The 20,053-nt window shown below is 43.5% G+C and overlaps 1 protein-coding gene and 1 long non-coding RNA gene across 3 annotated transcripts in view; one reads left to right on the top strand and one right to left on the bottom strand.

Annotated features, from left to right (window-relative positions):
- Window positions 1-7,548: 7,548 nt before the first annotated feature.
- HHLA1 (HERV-H LTR-associating 1) overlaps window positions 7,549-20,053 on the bottom strand; it is a 36,357-nt gene continuing 23,852 nt past the window's right edge. The window contains exons 11-15 of one of the 2 annotated variants that reach the window (XM_021942631.2): window positions 19,226-19,471; window positions 17,972-18,040; window positions 17,530-17,604; window positions 12,821-12,974; window positions 7,549-7,668 (exon numbers count right to left, since the gene is read on the bottom strand). In XM_021942631.2, the coding sequence (XP_021798323.2) occupies window positions 7,569-7,668; window positions 12,821-12,974; window positions 17,530-17,604; window positions 17,972-18,040; window positions 19,226-19,471 (644 nt within the window). In that variant the 3' untranslated portion in view covers window positions 7,549-7,568. Of the gene's footprint in view, window positions 7,669-12,820; window positions 12,975-17,529; window positions 17,605-17,971; window positions 18,041-19,225; window positions 19,472-20,053 lie in introns of those variants that run through there. The other variant, XR_004185943.1, reaches the window with a different exon arrangement.
- On the top strand, window positions 14,698-17,215 carry LOC103887145. Its single transcript, XR_651124.2, has 2 exons — window positions 14,698-14,735; window positions 16,855-17,215. It is a non-coding gene; the product is annotated as an uncharacterized LOC103887145 (long non-coding RNA).

The following is a 20,053-nucleotide window of genomic DNA, read 5'->3' on the forward strand; positions in this document are numbered from 1 at the left end:
TCTTGCTGGGTTGTGGTGAAACACAGCAGGTGACAGCTCCCCCGCTGAGTGCCAAGAAGGGAAGTCAGCGCCAGCCAGAAGGTGCCAGTTAGAAGCACATGGTCAGCCCTGGGCAACAGTGAGGATGACCCGAATCCAGGGTACATGCACATTAGGGTATCTAGGGGGGATGGGGCAGGGCTGCTTCAGAAATCCAGTATCCTCCTGTTGGCCATGTCAGGCACCCTTGGCTGCGGGGCTGTGTCTACCTGGAGGAAAGACCTCCTTCTCCTAATTTGCCCAAGGAAGCCTCTGGGACTGTCATGGTCTCGTGGGTCAGTGTTGTCCTTGTGGGCCTGAGAAGGCTCCCGAAGCCTTGCCTTGGTCTGTATGCCAGGTTTGGAGTCCCGGCTTCCCAAGCTGTCTCCCAATGGCCAGTCTCATGGCAGCATAGCCAGTGTCTGATCCCAAGGCCTTGCTGTTCGGACAGACCTGGGCTGGGGTCGGGGAGTTCAGGCTCTGCCTTTTGCTTGTTGAGTGCCCTGAGCCAGGGCACTCATTTTCCTGGGCAGTGAAATGCAAGTAATGGTGTTTTTTCATCAGAGAATCGTGAGGGTTAAATGTGATAAGTCTTATAAAGGTAGAACACCATCTCTGGCACGTGCTACGTGCTCCGTGAGGACTGCCCATAATTAATGCTGATTGTGTTTCCACACCGGGTGCCCTAGGCAGGGTCATTGCACCACACAGGCTTGTAGTGTCCTCACTAATGTGAAGTGGTGGATTTTTTCCCCCAGGGAAATTCACCAGGTGCTATCTGTCTGGCATTGCGTCTTTTCACAGACAAGCTCAGAGCGATTTGGGTTTCTAGCTATATCCTGGAGCAACATCCAGGTCTCAGACAGCCCTAAGAGCATCCCCCCCGCAACCTTATCCTCCAATCATTTATCTCCTTATTTCCCCTCCATTCTTCTCTCCCTTCCTCCCTCTTTCCCTCTGCCCCTCTCTCCCTTCTACCCTCTCTCCCTCCCCTCTTTTCTTCCTTCATCAATTTCTCCCTCTTTTTTTCCCTCCCTTACTTCCTCCTACCCTTTCTGCCTCCTTCCGTCTCCTACTCATTTCCCTCCCTCCCTCCCTCTTTTCCTCTATCCCTCCTTCTCCCCCTCCTTCCCTTTCTCCCTCCCTCCTTCTCTTGGCTCCCATTCATTTCCCTCCTTTGCTTGCTATCTTCCTCCCTCCCTCCCCTGCTCTCTGTCTCCCCAGCCATCAGGAATAACAGGTGCCTACCGTGAAGGTTCCACTGGAATGCAGCTGGATGAATGATGCTAGGGTTTGAACAGGTGCAGACCGAGTCCTTTATACCCCAAGAAAAGACCCTTAGCCATGTGATGCCTCTCCCCACTCCTCACATCAAGAAGGAAGCCTTTCATGAATGTTGGCAGGTGGGCTGCCTCTGAAGGGAGGAGGCATCATAATACTATAGCTTGGAACAGGTGAAGGCTCCATATTAAGAGGCCCCATCTTGAGCCTCAGAGGAGACCCAGGCTCTAATTAGAGAACAATGGGTTCCCTGTTCTACCCCACCTCCCCTCAAAGGCTAGGAGGCCCATGGATTATGTCTCAGGGTCATCATGGGAACTCTCAGGGGATGAAAGACTGATGAAAGTCACGTGGGCTCTCCTGCAAGATAAAGGGCTGGCTTTGTCTGGTCTAGTTCATTCTTTAGCAAGAGGATCTCTAGCATGATTCTTCTTATGTGTTATTGGCCTCAGACCTGGGAATTTGATGCTTCTTTCCTTTAGGGCTTTTCTGCCCAAGCTGTGGGGTAGGGTGAGGTGGGGCTTTATAATCAGACACCCTAGGTTCTTCTGCCAGCCCTGCTACTGAGTAGCAGTGTGACCTTGAGCTTGTCACTGCTCAGCTGTAGCTTCCACATCTGTTAAATGGGCTTAATCCTACTAGGATTGTGAGGATGAAGAAAGCCATGTACAGTGTGTGGTATGGGGGCTCATTAAGTCCTAGTTCTTTCTGTCGCTTCTTCATATCCCCTTGCCAAGTGTTTCCTTTCCTGATTTTAACAAGGAAAACTGGCATTTATTGAGTGTGTGTAATGTACCACAAATGTTTTGTAAGATTTTGCCCTCATCATCCCTGCAGCTGCTCTTCCATTGCTGCTTTCATAATCCCAGGTGCAATGATGAATTAGCTCCACTTTACAGATGAGAAAAAACGGTGTCATTGAGGTTGAGGCATTGTAGAGGGTCATGTGTGATGGGAGCATTCTGGGATGCAGGTTAGCCTGGCTGTGAACCCTCTGAGTTGCTCTCTCTGTGGCCACCTCCTGAAGAAGCAGGACTCTTCAAATGATTAAATCAGGGTGCATTTGAGTCTCTATGGAAGAACCCACTGAAGGGCTTCTTCAAATAAGTAATTACTCTCGTGCATTGAGGCTTGTGTTTGTAGATCATTAACTGTTGTTCAGCATCTCATGTGATTTGAGGAATGAAGATGTATTGTCTGTAATCTTTTCTCATTAGCACCAAAGACCCACCATCTCCAAAATGAGTAAGCCTATGGGCATCTATGGCTCAGTGTAGCAAAATCCATCTTTTCAGCATCTCAAGAGCATGACTGAGATTGTTATTATGCTCAAGAGCATAACTGAGATTGTTATGATGCCTGGGCAATGCAAAGGCATAACAATCAGCATAGGTATCTTGTTCGAGACATTTCATGGGGTTCTGAGGAGGATCATTTTTTCCCCATAGCTTACAACAGAGTATCTTAATCTTAGCACTGTTGACATTTGGGCCAAATTATTCTTTTTTTTTTTGTAGGAGTTATCCCGAGCATTGCAATATTGCAGGTCTCTACTCAACAGATACCAGTAGCACTCCCTACCTTGTTGTGACAACCAAAAGTGTCTCCAGACATTGCCAAGTGTACCCTGGGGGCCAAATTACACCTGATTGAAAACCACTGGCCTTCAATATCCCTGGAACCTTGGCTTTTACCATTCTGTTGGTGGAATAAGATGAGAGTGAAGTTTTCACAAGAACCCAGACATAAGAGGAAACAGTCTGTTCTAAATGAGAGTTTAAAATTTTAGATTTCATTATGATAGCACCTAAATGTCTCCTTCACACAAACCCACAGCACTAGTGCACCTGTGCAGAAATAGGGAGCCACACAAACAAACACACACACACACACACACACACACACACACACACACACACACACACAAACACTTAGAGCCATGCACTGGGGCCAAGAAACAAACACAATCTTTCTCCTCTCTCTCCCTCCTCCTCCCCGTTTCCCTCTCCTCTTTCCCTTCCCTTCCTTCCTTTCCCTCTCCCTCATCTTCTCCCTCTCCCTCCCTCCTTCTCTCTGTCCCTCTTTTTCTTTCTCTTGACAACTTAGCTGGTCTTCTGGGCATGAATGAAATAAACAGAAATGCGCCTGCACCTTTGCTACCTGGAAGAATGCAGTTTAATGACGTTACGCATGTAACTGCACAATCTCCTTCATCAGAGCAGATACAGTCACTGTCCCATCTCTTTCACCTCATTAACCACTGGTGGCCACATATGCACAAATTAGTAGGAGCTCCAGATCAGTAGCACCCCCTGAGGCTTTCTTATTGCCCTAGCTATCCCCTAAATCAGGACACATTCAGCTCAGAAGGGGTCAAACCTCCTATGAACTCCAGGAGACCAGTTGGACTCCAGGCAGTGGTCAGCCACTCCTGGGCCCTGTTTTCCTCCTGCCATTGCTGCTGTTGTGGCTGATGGTGTGACTGTAGAAAACTGGCCCCAGGGAATCCTCTGAGCCTTTGTTCTTGATGCTAGGTAAGATCCCTGCATAAGCCTCAGAGGTATTCCGCATTTGAGCTTCTTAAAGTTTATAGTCATGCTCAGTTATTATTCCCAAAGTATGGGGTAACTGGGTCCACATGGGCTTCCCCACAAGTGAATAGCCCCAGTCTTGGGCCCAAGCCATCCATCCATTCTTCACCTTCCTTGATGATAAGTTACTTTTTGGGGAACCTTGAGGACCCTTCCCTGTCAAAGTCCTTAATTAATATCCATGCAAGGATTCAATCAAGTTAACCCATACTCAGTGAGTTTGCTTGGTTTCTATTCAGGTGGAAGTCCCTTTGCCTCTCAGAAAATTTGCTGTATCCTCTTCATCTTTGCAAAAGTCATGACGACATATATTTGTGAGCCTGACATTTGCATAACTTGGAGAGTCTTTCAAGTGTTCTGGAGAATAAAAAGAAATCTTTCTGCGTATGATTAGAAAGAGAAATGTCTAGCTGCTCCTCTCTCCAATGTCCAAGTTCTACCTCCCCAGGTACCCTGTGGTTCACAGGAGTGCCAGGGCACTCAGGGGTCTTCCAATGGGGGAAACTGTTTTCTACTTAGATGAACAGAAAGTGACTTTCCTCACCCAAGGGCAGCCATGGATCACAAAAGGGTAAAAAAACTGATGGCCCAACAGAGTCCTAAGGCAAGAGAGTGGAGAAGGAGCACTAAGCACATCAGGAGAAAAGTTGTCCCTGGTAATGAGGAATAATGAGTCTATGCAGGGCCACTAGAGAGAGCACACGTGCTTTACATGGAGACTCAGCAGACAGGGATACCGGAGCAACCGCAAACCTGAACATAGTGAAAAAGGAACCTGATGCAATGAAGGTGCCACCTCAGTATGTGGGGATGCAGAAGAAAGTTGACTCCACAGATAAGCTCAAACCCTGCACCTTTCAAAGGAAGGCCTGGTCCTTGACCAGCTCCTGGGGAATCCCCTCTAGACCCTTGGAATATCATGCCTGATGAGTGTCTCTTGTACCCGAGGCTTTGTGCCATGACAGATAGTTTATGTTAACAATGTGATTTATGGCGGGGCCTTAGGTCATGCAGTACCAGCTTGACCTCTAGAAGGACTGGAGACTGAATAACTGAGTTTAGCCATGCAGGCCATGAAGGCACTCCATACATACTCCATACCCCTACATATCCCCTGGACACCAAAACTTGGATGAGCTTTCCTGGCTGACAATACTCCATATGTGTTGTTAAACATTGTTGCTTGGAGGATTAGATGCTGACTGTGCAACCCCACTGAAAACCTGTGCCTGGGCTCTCTTGGAATCTCTCTAGAGGTGCCTCTCACCTTTGCTGCTTTTCATCTGCATTCTTTTGCTGTAATAAATGCTAAACGTGCATATAACAGTTTTCCCGACCTCTGAGTTCTACTCGTGAATCATTGAACCTGAGGGTGCCCATGGGGACCTCTGAATCCAGTGGGTCACACAGAAGAGGAATCAAGACAAGATGTCAATGAAAAGAACTCTCTAAACCTCCTCCTAATGATAAAGTTTTCATTATTGCCCACTTAAGGGGGCTTGGAAGATTATATAGTTCCCATACTATGGCAGATCTGATTGGTTGTACATGTTTTAGTTAACTGTATAGAAACAGTATATGTGAATCTCTCTACAGTATGAATTCAATTTTAATTTATGCTTTTGTTGTCTTTCAAAAGTCTCAAGTTTAAGTCACCTCAGGTATTATGTCAGAGTCTCCGTGACTGAACTGGTTCAGGCTAGGGTGCCCACACATCCCCAGTTTTTAAATTGTCAGGGTTGCCTCAAGCATTGTAGGAGTTTCTTGAGCATGAACACTAGATTTCCATGACTTTGAAGCAGGCAGGGAGTCCGGCGTTACTGTATTAATTGTGAGGCCTCTAACAAGAAACCTTCTGCCTTCAATGTTTTGCACATATTCACAGGAGGGGGAAAATGCTACTTCCAAGAATAACCACTTTCAATTAATTGATGATATAGTTGGAGCCTGGGTGAATTCTTCAAATGTAGCCCACTTGGGAGAAGAGCCAGGGTGATAGTGTATTCCCTGAAGTCATTGTTATGCCCTAGTATTATTTTCAAGGTCTCACACAGACTTGCAGATATTCTCAAGGCATTTTTGCTTTAAGGCTGAAAAAAAAAAGCAGAAGAAGAAGGAACTCAAGGTACTGAGATATAGACACTGTCGAGACATAAATTAAACCCTGTCGGCACCAACAACGGTCTAGGCTCTTCTGGAGAGCAAGTGTGGGGCAGGGCACTGGACAGGGGTCACTAGGGGTGAGCCTCAGAGGGTGGAAAGGACCCGAGCAAGACCCCATTGCTAGTTAGCAGCAAAGTCTAGTGCGGAGCAGCCCTTATTTCTCCATTCACTGCCCAGTGCTCTTTTCCAAAACCCAGCTGTATCTAACGCATCTCTACAGCTTGCTCGAGGCTAATTTAAACTCCTTAATAAGTTGTTCAGTAAATGTAATATGTTGTGTGCACAGAGACTTTAATGTGGCAAGGACAAAAGAACTATTGAATTATGTGTTTGCAAGATTTCCTATTTCCTCTCCTTATACCAGATAAAGGGATTTCTGTCTTTGATTTCTGACCAACCCCCATCTCCATTCCTAATGCCTGTATTTTTTCTTTTTTTTTTTGGTCATGTAATGCAGGATGAAGGTGATGATAGAAAGAGAAGACAGGAAAGGTGAGATGGTGGACTTGCATAAGAAACAAGGACCCTGTGTTTGGGAAAGAAAAAAATAATGGAGGCAGAAGGAAAGCAAAATAAGCAGAAGAGGTAAATGGAAACACAGAGAAGAGCCAGAAAGCCTGATTTTAGGAGAGCTACTGAGTGATAAGTTGAAAAATGAAATAAAAAGAGAAGTTTTAAGATGATGGCTTGTGAGAAGTGAGAAATAGTGGAGGGCAGAAAGAATAAGAAGAGTTTGTAAGAAGTGTTGACATGGATCCCAGGGATCCCAGCTGGTATTCTTCAGGACACAAATGGAAATATTGGGTTGTTACATACACTGTTTTGTTTGCTTGTTCAAATGTTAAACATTGCCAAGACTGAGCCCTATGAGCACCCGGCTTATATTTGGGTTATAGTAAGAAGGGATTTTCCATACAGTTTAATGTAATGCCATGATATTTAGAAGACCAGAGTCCTTTGAGGTAGTTCAGGTAGATGGCATGATAAAATGGCCAAACTATTGGTTTTGGGACTTTGTTTGCAGAGGTGAGAGAAAAAAACAAAGCTGATACCTGGGATATCTGGGAATAAATGAAGCCTTGAAGCTACCAGGGACAAGAAGAGAGATACCATAATGAAACACACATTCTAGTACTTCACGGTGCCTTCTTTTGCATGAATTATTTGTATGCATTTTTCCTTCGGTCAATAATTTCAGTATTTGTATGGGGGCTGTCCTTTGTTTTATTTTTATTTGTCTTTTTAGCTTATGTGGGAGCTCTGTGGCTAAGAGATTTGCCCGAATTTACACAGAGAGCAACAATGCTTGGTCAGGCTGACTCCTGCTGTGTTTTTCCCTTGACCTTATTGCAAACATCACACTGTTAGCTGAGAAAGAATAAGAAAAATCCTAGATGCTCTTTGCCCAAATTAATGAGGTCTAGATGAGCTACAGCATTTCGAGGACATCTGGGAATCACTCGGAGTTACAGGAACCCTTTTGTGTAATGCATTCACTGCAAAATTACAACGTAGTCAAGCTGTGTACTTACTGTGCGAGTGGGACACCCTTTTCACCCTCTGACAGATATATGTTGCATTCTTCAGAAACCAGGAATAGTTTTCAAGACAGTATCTAAAGATTTAAATCAGAGCAAGGAGCAATGACTATCCTGTGATGGCTATTAGAAGACAACCAGAGTTTTAAAGGTAAGCACATAAACATGAACTATATGGCCAATTATTCACAGCAAGGAACCCTCTGCCCATCTTTAAAGGGTGTCAGAGGAGAGATAGGAAAGAAGGCTGGGTAGGAAGAAGTTCAGACTTTGGGGCCAGCAGGACTTATTTTTAGCCCTAGCCCCACTACGTACTAGGATGCATGACTTCAGGGTGATAACTTAATTCTCTGGACTTAATTTTCTCATATATAAATGAAAAGCAATGATAGAACCTATACTCGCAGGTTATATGAGGATAAGATAACATATGTAAAGTTCCTGAACAGTACCCAGCATACAAGAGGTGCTCAATACATGGTGACACTTGTCTGTTTGTTTACTTATTTATTTTAGTGGGATATGAAGAGAGAGAGAGTGGAGTGCTGCTATCATTACTAGTGCAGTAAACACTTTGCAAAATAACATTCTGTTCTTGGTCAGGGGCGGCAGGAGCTGCATCAAAGGGCTGTGGTGAAAAGATCACTCACCCAATTAATAGGAAGAAGAGTTTTCAGTGCAGGCTGTGCCAACTAGCTCATTGTATGACTCTGGGAATTCACTTCTCTTTCAATCTCTCACCTGATATGTGAGGAGGTTGGGCTAAACATTCTCTAATTTCTCTTCCGTCTCTATCATTCTGTGATTCTAGCACACCCTAGAGACTTGTGCAACTGATTGCTCAAGTCAAGCTTGTGGCAGAGATTTTCCAAGGCCTATCACCCCCAATTTATAGGAAAGTGCAAAGCTGAGGCAACTGAGGCACAGAGATTAAATGACTTCCCCAAGGGCTTTCTGGTGGTAGTGTTGGATTTTAACCCAGGTAACTCACTTTCTGCCAGAACACACTGCCATTCTGGTAGGCAATAAGATCAATATTTGAGTCAGGACCCTGCCAGAAAAACAGGACTTGGTGGTTCTATAGAGGGACTTTAATATGGTGAATCAGTGATAAAGGGCTGAAAGAACCAATAGGGGAAGGTGTGTTAACCCCACATTAGCAGCCACAGGGAGTTGCTAGGCCTAAAGGGACGGACGGAGAAAGTATTGTGGCCAAAGCACAGAGGGCAATGGCCTCTGGTGGCAGCTGGGACCACAGAGCTGAGGCTGTCATGAGGAGTCCTTGTGGAAACCGGAACCACAGAGGAGATAGAGCCACTCCTGGAAATATTGCCCAAAGCAGAAAGGCAGGGGAAGAAATTCCCTGGTTTCTCCCTTCTACTGCCCTCCAACCTCCTCTCAGTATCTTCTACGGGATAAATTCACAGGAATTCACAGGCAACGTGTTCTGGGAAATGTAGTTTGCACAAGTCAGTCCCCTTTCATTAAAGAGCCAACTAGAGAAAGGGCAGGAAATGGAACCAAGTGTGAAGAGGTGAGTGATGAACACATCCAGGATGCTTTTTGTGAGCCTACAACCTGTACTCTTACGGAGACCTTTCAAAAGTTCCAGAGATGGGATGTCAAGGTTGGCCAACTCAGCAGCTGACATGGCCACTAGACATCTGGTTAGCACAGTTACAACACGTCAAGTGTGCTAGCAATGGGATTCCCACTTGGCTGTGGGAGTGGACAAGACAGCAAGCACAACAGTGTCTTAATCAGCAACCACTGAGCGCAGCATTCCAGGTACCGTGCAGGAACAATTCGAGATATTATTTCATTTCATTTCATTTCATTTTGTTCTCACAACGCTGTCCATATAAGTAATAATGCTGCTACTCTCTTATATGAATGGTGCCCCTGGAGTTGTGCAACATGTGGCCTAGAATGTAGGCAGGACTACACCCATTTTGCAGATGAACAAACTGAGGTTCAGAGATTGAATGACTAGCTCAAGACCACATAGCTTGTAAGTGGCAGAGACTAAATTTAAACCCAGGCCTGCTGGCTTCAAGCCCTGCCCTCTCTATAGCACACTAAGCTACCTACTAGCTTTGGGGGCCCTGGTTCTATGGTCGAATACTATTCCTTCTTAGCTAGTGTAACAATCTGCGAGTCGTACTTTCTAACAACAGCAACAAAACTTCTTAGAAAGCTTCTGTGATAGAAGATATCAAGCAACTTTGGGACATGATCTGCTTCAGAAGTTCATATTGCTACATGGACAACATCATCCAAACTAAGATGCTCTGTGAAACTGCCAAGTGTGAGACCAGGAATTAAGTTGCAGCAACCACAGAAACATGACCCACACCTTCATGAGCCAAAAAGCTGCCATTCTGTGCCTGAATTCACTCTGAGAGGGTACACGGCTCTCAGGATGAATGGGAATCTTGCCTGTATGATCAGGAGAGAAACTATTTAAACACGACATGTCTCATCCCCAAGTTTTCTGGCAGAGGCATCGCCTACAAGTGGTAAACGAGCAATAGATAAATGCCCATGGTTATTACTTTACAGGGGATGGAGTCAAAGTCCTGTTCATAACAAGAATATATATTCCTCACATGGACTGGAGAAGGCATTTCCTTGTGGAAAAGGCTAGATGGTTAGAAGAAAATCAGTTGTTAAGATGGCCTATTTTGTTCAGCTTCTGTTCTTCAGGGCAGACTTAAGCAGCAATGCCATGGTTAGGATGGGCTGAAACTAGTGTTGAAGCACCCATTATCACACCAGCCCCTTGTAGGTATGTCTATCTAAATTCCTAGCATACCAGAGCTGCTGCACGCACTGTGGAGTCAGCAGCAGCCTGAATAGAGGAGGAGCCATGGACACTTGAGTGGGGCCTGAGGTAGCAAAGTTTGTAAGTCACCAGGGACTGTGGCTTTGTTATCCTCCAAGGAGTGTGCTGCAAGAATGGTTCTGGGGGCCCTAAATAAGAAAGATTTCAAGAGATGACCCTGGGAGGGAGATGATGTGAAGAGAATGGGAGTTTAGAGTATCTCAGTTTAAAAATGGACAGGATTTACAGGGCTGGACTTCAAGAATTCTGTTTTATTTACTCTGAACAAGAAGAGAGTAGAAAGCTTGGGGAAGGGACAGATGGAGCTCTAGAGTGAAAGTCAAAGAGACCATATAATAGGTGACCCAGGTGCTTAAAAGGCAAGGTAGTCCTGAATAGGGACATGCCAGAGACTTGGTCTCCTATCTTTGCTGCAGCTACATTGAACATCTCAGTGGTCCTTAGATGCTCCAGGCTGCCCGTCACTCCATCTTTGCAGGTGCTATTTCTTTTGCCTGGGAAACTCCTATTCCTCCATAAAACTCTATTAATTATTTCTCCTGGGATCCCATAGCATGTTATTCAAGCCTGCTACAGCACTTGGCAGCTGCTTTGAAATTTGTCTTTTTACATTGCCAACTTTCCCACCAGTGTTTTTTTTTTTTTAATCACAGAGCCTATGTTCAACAAACATACTAAGTAATGCCACCTCCCCTACTCTAGTATTCTTGGCCTATATTCAGTGTATGAGTTTATGGAAAAATTTACTTTTCAGTGAAAATACACAGAAAAGAAGGGACAAGCCCAAGCAAACAGGTGCTTCATTGCTCTAAATTTAAACTCAAACTTCTCTCTGAAAATGTATGCCTTTTTCATTTATTCATTCAGCCATTATTTGCAATATGAATGTTTTCAAATGTGATATTTTCCAACGGGATATGATTAACAGGTTTTTGCCTGGTTACGTGACTTGGTTCTATTACCTGTAATACTGTATTTTGATTTGTGTTTATGACCATTTCTTCCTTCCAACTATGAAAGCCTCAGTTTCTGAGGCTATTTCTGATTCATCTCTAGATCCCATGGCTTAGCACAGAGCATCACAGATATACAGCAGAGACTCAATACACGTTGTTGGTTAAGTTAGTGAGTAAAAGATATCCTAAAGTGGGCTTATCCTAGACAATACAGAAAGTATTGTTGTGCAAGTTTTTTTAAGAATAAACCTGTGCTTTGGGCCTGTGGGTCTTGCTTATTGCCCTCTGTGAGTGGAGGAAATGTTCGTACTGACTGGGGGATCAAAGACTGCAACTGGAAAGGGGTGATGGAAAATGGCTGCCCACCTGGGCTTGAGACTCAGAGGCAGAAATTTTAAAAGCTAATGGATCTTGAGAGTAGTCTTTGAAAATAACATTAAAGACATGAGAGATTGGTACCCAGACCACTGGAGCAGGAGTATTCATCTAGGTAATTTAGTTCTGGGTTTACAGCCAAGAATAAATCCCAGAAGAAAGAACAGTATGTCAGCATTGTAGGACAGAAAATGTCCATGCCTAGACCTTCTTAATATAAAACAGGGTCTGCTTTTTAGTTTAAGTTTTCCAACTTATTTTGCTGGTGGGTGATTGGTAGGGATTTATGAAAGAACTGGAATTTAGATAGACATATCTTCTAATTATTCTCTCCTAGCAAATCTCACCAGGCTGAGGGCATTTGGATTAAAGAACCACTCAAGATCCTCTGCATAATTCCACTTGACATGACACAAGTCAACTTAACTCAACACAACACAACTCAATATAGCTTAATTAATCTAAACTCAAGACAGCTCAACTCATCTCAACTCATTACAACTCAGCTCAACTCATCTCATCACAGCTCAACTCATCACAACTGAAGTCATCTCAACTTAATACAACTCAAGTCATCCCAACTCAACACAACTCAGCTCATCTCAACTCATTACAACTCAACTCAACTCAACTCATCTCAACACAATTCGTCTCATCACAACTCAATTCAACTCAACTCATCACAACTGCAGTAATCTCAACTCATCACAGCTCAAGTCATCTCAATTCAACACAGCTCAACTCATCTCAACTCATCACAACTCTAATTCAACTCAACTCAACTCAACTTCAATTCAACTAAACTCAGTTATACTTACTGTGTCAGGCACTGCACTCGGTTCTGGGGACCAGCTATGAATGAGATTCCATCACAAATCTCAAGGATGTGACTGTCTAGTAAAGGACTCACTGGAGAGTCCCTTTCCTTGAGGTACCCCCTGCCACCTGTCTGTGGATTGCTTATTGCCTGACTGCCTTGTGGCCTGCAGAAAAGCCACACAAAATAAAAACTATAAACATTGGACCTGAAAAGAAGCCACTAGGCCAGGTTACCTCATGTCCTCTGTCCTGGGACTCCTCTGGCCCATGCAGAGGCATTGCTGGAAGAAGTGGCACAGCTCCATCAGGCATGGATTGAGCCTCTGAATAGCCAGGGTGAGAGGAGCGGCAGCCATGGCTCCCACCTTGAAGAGCGGCTGAGGACACCCTAGAAGATGCAATCCCAGACCAATCAAATCAGTAAGAGTTTAGCAAGCATCTTCTCTTTGTTAAGCTCTGCACCAGGTGAGTATAGTCTTGTCCTGATCTCAGGTAGCTCTGAGACAGTCAGGTAAACATAGCATTCCTCACCATTACCCAATAAAGCCACTGTGAGAGTTTTAAGAGACAGGTGGAAAGAAGGTGGTGATCAAGTTCCTAGAGGAAAACAGAGATAGTTTCACTGAAAAGCAAATATTAAACAGAGATCTAAGACGTTGAACAGAAATGCATCAGGTGGAGGACATTTCTAATGTCAGGAACAGAGCATACAATGACTCTGCATGATGTAAGGGGATGACTTGCTGAGGGGGATTGGAGAAAACTTTGAGTATGGGGGTATGAAGTATGTATATGCATGTGTGTGCATAGGGTACATGTGTGTGCATGTGTGTGTATATGTGCATGCATGTGAGAGCATATGGATATGTGTTTGCCTGTGTGTGAGCATGTGTGTGCATGTGCATGTGTATATGAGTGTAAGAAGGAAAGAAGGAAGGGCAGGTTGAAAGATGAGACTGGCATGCTGGGTCACTGGAGAGTCAGGCTCTGAGTTTGTGAGTTCTCTGTTTCCATCAAGTGAAAGTTAATTATGTTTCCGTGAACCAGATTTTTCAGTGTTGTTTAATTTTTAGTTTTTAGGAGAAGGAAGGCCAAAGATAAAAGAAGGAGAGAACAAATTAGTTTTAATAAAAATTCCAACTCGTTGGGATCTACTGAGGCTCAGAAAGCTATCTATGGGTACACCTACATTTCTTTACTGGAAAATAGGAAGACCCATCCCTATCGCATAGGATGACTGGAAGGATTAAATGAGACAATTTATTTAAAGTATATTGCATATTGCAAAGTTGTTGGCATGAAACAAACAATAAATAATAGCAATTATTATTATTATTATTTATTAAAACAGTATTGAGCTCCACTGCAAGCTAAGCACTGGTGATAGCCACTAGAGCTACCGCAATGAATAAGAAGAAAAAGGGCCTTCCTCTCACAGAGCTTACTTTCTAGGGACTAGAAGGTTATATTACAACATTACTAATAACCTTCCAACAAAGGTTCACTAATCACTATCAGGAAAAATTATCTAAAACCTGGAAATAAACAAAAACGATTACTGAATATTCTTTTTAATGCAGTTTTGGTTATTGTCTAGCAGACTCTCTGGGGACTGTCTGGGTAAAAAGAATTGTGCACCATTAATTGACTTTCTATTGAATGCGTGATTTTACAACTATCAAGAGGTAGATGTTAACTGATAGCAATATAAATAATTCTTGTCTAAGAGCAATGCTAATGATTTCTGTCCATAGCAATGTAAATGAATTTTGTCTGGTAGAGGTGCAATTGATTTTTGTCCAGTAAAAAAAAAGAGTTTATTGCTGTGGGATATCAATTCATTTGAGAATTCCTTTGACTGACTACATAAATCTTTTTCCCTCAAATTTCGCATTGAACCAATCTTCACATCTTTCTGGTTTCCTCATTATTTAATGAGTTCGATAATATCTTTGACATGTTGACATGTGCTCATTTAATATTATTCTGTCATGTTTGAACATTTTTCAAAATTATAGTTTATCAGTAATTACTTATTTTAATTTTTTGTTTCTTGTAGAGATTTCTTGCTACGTTGCCCAGGCTGGTCTGAAACTCCGGGTCTCAAGTAATTTCCCCACCTCAGCCTCCCAAAGTGCTGGAATTACAGGTATGAGCCACCACATCTGGCCAGTAATATATTTATTTAAGTGAAGAAGGGGCTCATAATGTTAGCAGATGACTTTTTAAAAAGGTAGAAAGAAAATACTTTATTCTGAGTTAACTAGAACATAAACCCTCCAGAACATTGATCAATTTGATCAATGTGCCCCGACTTTTTCTCTATCAGTTATTGAGCAGTTGCTACGTATCAGACACTCTCTTAAGATCTTTGCCTACATTATTTTATCTAATTCTCATAAATCTTGTAAAGTAGACATCAGAAGTATACAGAAGAGGACACAGAGGTTCTGAGTAATTCTGCAGTTGTATCAGTTATGCAACAGAGAGTAACTCCAGCAAGGTCTGACTCTGAAGCCTGTGCTCATAACCATCACACTTCACTACCTGAAGATAATTAACATTCCCAAGGCTTGATTTCCATGCCCCTTGCCCTGTCCCATCCCATCCATCCTTCTCTAACTCAGGAAATGATACTTGGGATATCCACTTAGTTGCTCAAACTTGGGCATGATTTTTGGCTCCCTCCTGTGCTCACTCCACCATCCTCTTGGGTTCCATCTCCTAAATATCTTCCAAGTCTCCCTATCCACACAGTCACTTCCACTTTCCAGTCACCATCACCAGTGGCCATCATTAGCACAACAGTCACCTCGCAAGTTTCCCTGCTCCCAGCCTCCCCCGTTCCTCCCCATTCTGCAGTCAGAGAAACCTTTCTGCAATGCAAATCTGATCACATTACTTTCACTTGCCTCAGAATTCTACACTCCTTGACATGGTGACAAAGCCCTGTTAATCTTACTCTTTGCTACCTCTCTAGCCTCATTCCACACTACCCTCACCTTCAGCACCTCCAGCATCAGTCCTTTTAAGGTATAGTGCCTTTGCTTGAGCTATGCCTTTGCTTAGAATGCACCTTGTTCAGATGCCACATTCCCAATCAATAAACTCTTGAACCATCCCCTCACCTGAAGGTAATCTCTTCCTCTCTGGATATACATAGTTTCTACTTCTCTTAAGAATCTAGCCACTTTTTTTCTCAATTGCAGCTTTTTTCTTTTCTTCACATGTGGTATATCTTCGGAAAGGTGACACAGAGGTGTGGAATAAGCACAAGCTTTGAAATTAGATCTGGGGTCACATGTAGTCTCCTTTTATATGTAGAACTCACCATAATTCCTTAATGAGATATTGCCTCTCCTGCAGAATTATTGTGAAGAGAAAGTAAAAATAGGCCTCGCATAGTGCCTAGCAGTACAGTAGAAGCTCAATAAATATTTATTAAATGGATGAATGAGTGGATGCCAAATATTCTGTGGCATGATTTTTTTTTTTTGGATGAACAGAATAAGTTACTGAGAAATGCCAGAATCCCTTTAATTTACAATTGTATTTTTCACTACATAGGTAGATAGATAGATGACAGATGGATAGGCAAATATCTATGATACAGAAGTTAAGAAATAATGATAACTAGATAGAAAGATAAATAGGTATGGATGGATAGGCGGGTTGATGAAAGGATGGATGGATAGATAGCTTGGATAAATATCTATTAGATAGATGACAGAGGAGTGGGTAGATTAATAGATAGATAGATATGGTAAATAACTATTAGGTAAGTAGATAGAGCTAACAAGAGAGACAGATAGATATACCTATACAGATAGCTATAGACACATGGATATAGATACAGATATAGATATAGATATGGAAACAGACACCAATATAGATATAGATATAGATATAGTCATCCTGTTTTCTAAAACTCGGTCTCACAACTGCCTCCATCTGCACCACTGTGTTTCTTAGAACTCCTAGGAGAAAAGGGATATAATTTCCTTAGTAGAACAATCACATCTTTGTGTCTGAAAGGTTCATTCACTATTCATTGCAGGCTGAGAGTAAGGCTGGGGCAGATCTAAGGTGACATGAAAAAGGAGAGGGGGCAGGGTCCAGCAGTTTAATAATGCCCTGTTGACATATGACTGGATGGTCCAGGAGCTGGTGTACAAAGGTATTCAGGAGTGGGAGGAGCCTGAGGACTCAAGCAGCTTTGAAGCACTCACTTTGTATCCATTTCTTTCTTATGGAAACTGGCTCAACAGGAAAGAGGAGAGTGAGATGTCCAAAAGCTGGAAAAATGCATCAAAAACCACAGTAACTCAAGTCCTCAGCCTCTGTCAGGAGTTCTGGAAACAGAGCTACAGACCCAGGAAATGGTCTTTCTCTAGATCCATGAGAATTAACTGTGCCTGCAGTTAATTGGATGGAAAGGGTAGGGTATCCCTTAACACAGAACAACAGGACATCACACCCAGCAAATGAAGTTGCATTTTGGAGTCATCTTTTTTATGCCTTCCTCCTTCACTGCTATCAACCCTGCTCATTGCAAGAGCAGCTTCTGTTTGCAAAGTGCCCAGCATGCTGCCCAATAGACAGTCACTCGATAAAAGTTGATTGAATTAAGTTCTACAGAGCTCTTTACTTCCAAACCACTTCCACAAACATTATCTTACTTAATACAAAACCTTGTGGGAAAGAAAAAAGAAACAGGCATTTTTAGTGCCCACAAAAATTGCAATTATTCTTGCTTTACAGTTGAGGGAACTGAATCCTGGAAGTTGAGTACTGGAGGCCGCCTCACCAGTAAATGGCTGAGCTAAGATTTGAATCCCAGGAGTCTGATTCTAAATTTACCAAACAAACCTCTCTTTATTCTACTACAAGACCTTGTTCAAAATAAACACAAGCAATAGTAATAACTGGGCACTGGTACTCACTTGAAACTTGATGGGGTCTTGGGACCAGGACTGGCTCTTCCCCAGGGGTGAATGTCCACTCTGCAGAGAGATCACCTGCAAAGGGCAAGAATGGCCTTCCAGAAGTCAGAATGGAATAACCATGGGTGATATACACAGCAAGAAATTTATAACATCTTAAAGATAAATCATTCTTGAAATCTATAGGGAAATGATAGCCAAAAAAGGGGAAGTGATTTATGCAAGACCACACACGGCAATTTAGCAGCATGGCAGGGCTTATAAACTAGTTCTCCTGACTCTTTTCCTGCAGGAAACAACAAAGCACAATAACTTGCTTAGATTGCTTACTGGTACCCCATCCCACCACGCCCTTGTCCTCAAGCTTCCCGCCCCTCCCATCCCCCGCCCCCCAAACCCCCACTTCTGTATAGAGTTTCTCTTTCCTGCTGTGCATTCTCACCTGTTTGTGGATCTCTGGGGGCTGTTGCCTTGGTTGGACTTGGAGTCTGTGTGCCATGGGTGAATGCTCCTGGGAGGAGATGAGAGAGAGGTGAGCCTGCATCTCTTCTAGGGGGCCCTGAGGGAGAAGAGGACCAGGGCCACCAATCCTGCCCTATCCAACCAATGTCTGTTAAGCCAGGTACCAGGTAGGGCTTTAAGAAGCAGAGAGGAGTAAGAAATAGAACCCACAATGGAGTGTGAAAAAGGAAATGGAAAATTTCATCATGGCTGTGATACAGCATGATGGGTACCATTGGAAACCAGCTAACATTGGTAAGGTATGGTGACACGGAACGGGAGAGCGATGGTGTTATACAGGAAGTGTCCAATGTGGGTGCTCCTGGGCAAAGAAAAAATGAGTTGCTTCTCATTCATTTGAGTCTTAGTGTACACCTTGCTCCATCCCACTCCAGATAAATTGCCTGTCATTTTCATGAGAGAGTATGGGCTCAGTTCAACAATTTTCATATCATGTTCATGAAGCCTTAGTTTAAGGGTCACTTCAGGACTTGATCCTTGCTGTTAAGATTCTGGCCTCTGGCAAAACCAGCAATACAGTCTCCTTGTAGGAGACGAGTGAGAGAGAAGCTCCAGCAGGCAAGTTCCCTCATATGGCTAAGTGGAAGGAAAGAGGTGAGGCTGAGAAACAGCCGAGGCACAGGTGATGGACACCCAGTTTGGCTGGGGCAGGTGACATCTACTCTGAGTCAAACAGCACAGCAGATCTGGAGGAGAGTGGGCTTTGCAGGCACAACAAAGTGCATATATAAAGACCAAGAGACGTGGGCAGTTAGCAGTGTGCTGTGGCTGGAGTCTAGAGGAGGAAGGTGGAGGGGCAAGGTGGGGCTGAGCAGCAGGTAGGGCGCATGCTTGGAATTTCAGGCCCGGGTCCATGCATTGTAGTTGTCATACTGCTTGTTAATGGACAATGAAACAGAGAAAAAGAGAAGAAATTGGGGAGTGGGATTACATAAAAGAGAGAGGAACTGGGGAATGAAAGAAGGAACTTTCACTCATCTACAGATGGGAACAAAGAGGTAGGGCAAAGGAAAGGAGAAGGAAGAGTTTGCTTCATGATCATTAATTATATTGCTTATGTTTTCTTAGTTTTCTGTATGTGTGTTATATTCCAAAAATTTAGAAAGGTTATCAAAACAGACAATGCTAACTTTAATTTAAAACAGGAGAGGTAGAAGTGAGCACCCTGTCTTACCTGAGGTAGGGCTGTCCTGGGATGGGCTGCCAGTTGTGGCCATTATCCCAGCAGGAGGCGCCAAAAGGCTCGTAGTGTACATGGCTTCCTCGGCCCCTGCAGTAGTCGGTGGGGGAGAACGAGTTTCCCAGGGAGACCCTCCAGGTTTTTTCTCACCGATGATCTGAGCCCAGGGCATGGACGATATGGAAGCCCATGTCTGTCTGTCAACTGTCACCCACTGAGTTCTGGCCACCCTCCTGGTAGCTGCAATTCAAAGTGATAGTAACAGGGTACTGACATGCTTGACCACTTTGATTCAGATATGAAATTGTCAAGACATTGAAACTTTATCAAAGGGCAAATGCAATGTGCACCTGTAATATAGATAATCCAGGGGCTTAAACTTCACTCTGAACTGAAATAAATGGACCTAAATAAGCATTGTTTTCCTAAGCACCTATGAATACACACACACACACACACACCCCTCTGAATCTCTAGGAACCCCAGCCATGTGTGTTTGGGGGTCAGTTAGCTGTCTCTCAAATTGATTTAATACATTTCTAATCATGTGACATAGTGAAAAGATTGCGGGGTCTGAGGTGAGGAGATCCAAACAGATTAGTTGTGCCTCTGTCTCCTCCATAGTGTGAACTTTGGGGCAAATTGCTTAACTCCTTTTAGCTTCCTCATGAAAATGAGGATACCACTATTAATAATAATACCTGCCGTCCAACATCACAGGATTGTTATTAGTTAAGACAAATCCTTGGCTCTTGCCTGGAATTTCAGCACTTTGGGAGGCAGAAGCAGGCAGATCACTTGAGGTCAGGAGTTTGAGACCAA

The sequence above is a fragment of the Papio anubis genome, chromosome 8 (assembly GCF_008728515.1).
Source record: "Papio anubis isolate 15944 chromosome 8, Panubis1.0, whole genome shotgun sequence".
NCBI classification, from domain to species: domain Eukaryota; kingdom Metazoa; phylum Chordata; class Mammalia; order Primates; family Cercopithecidae; genus Papio; species Papio anubis.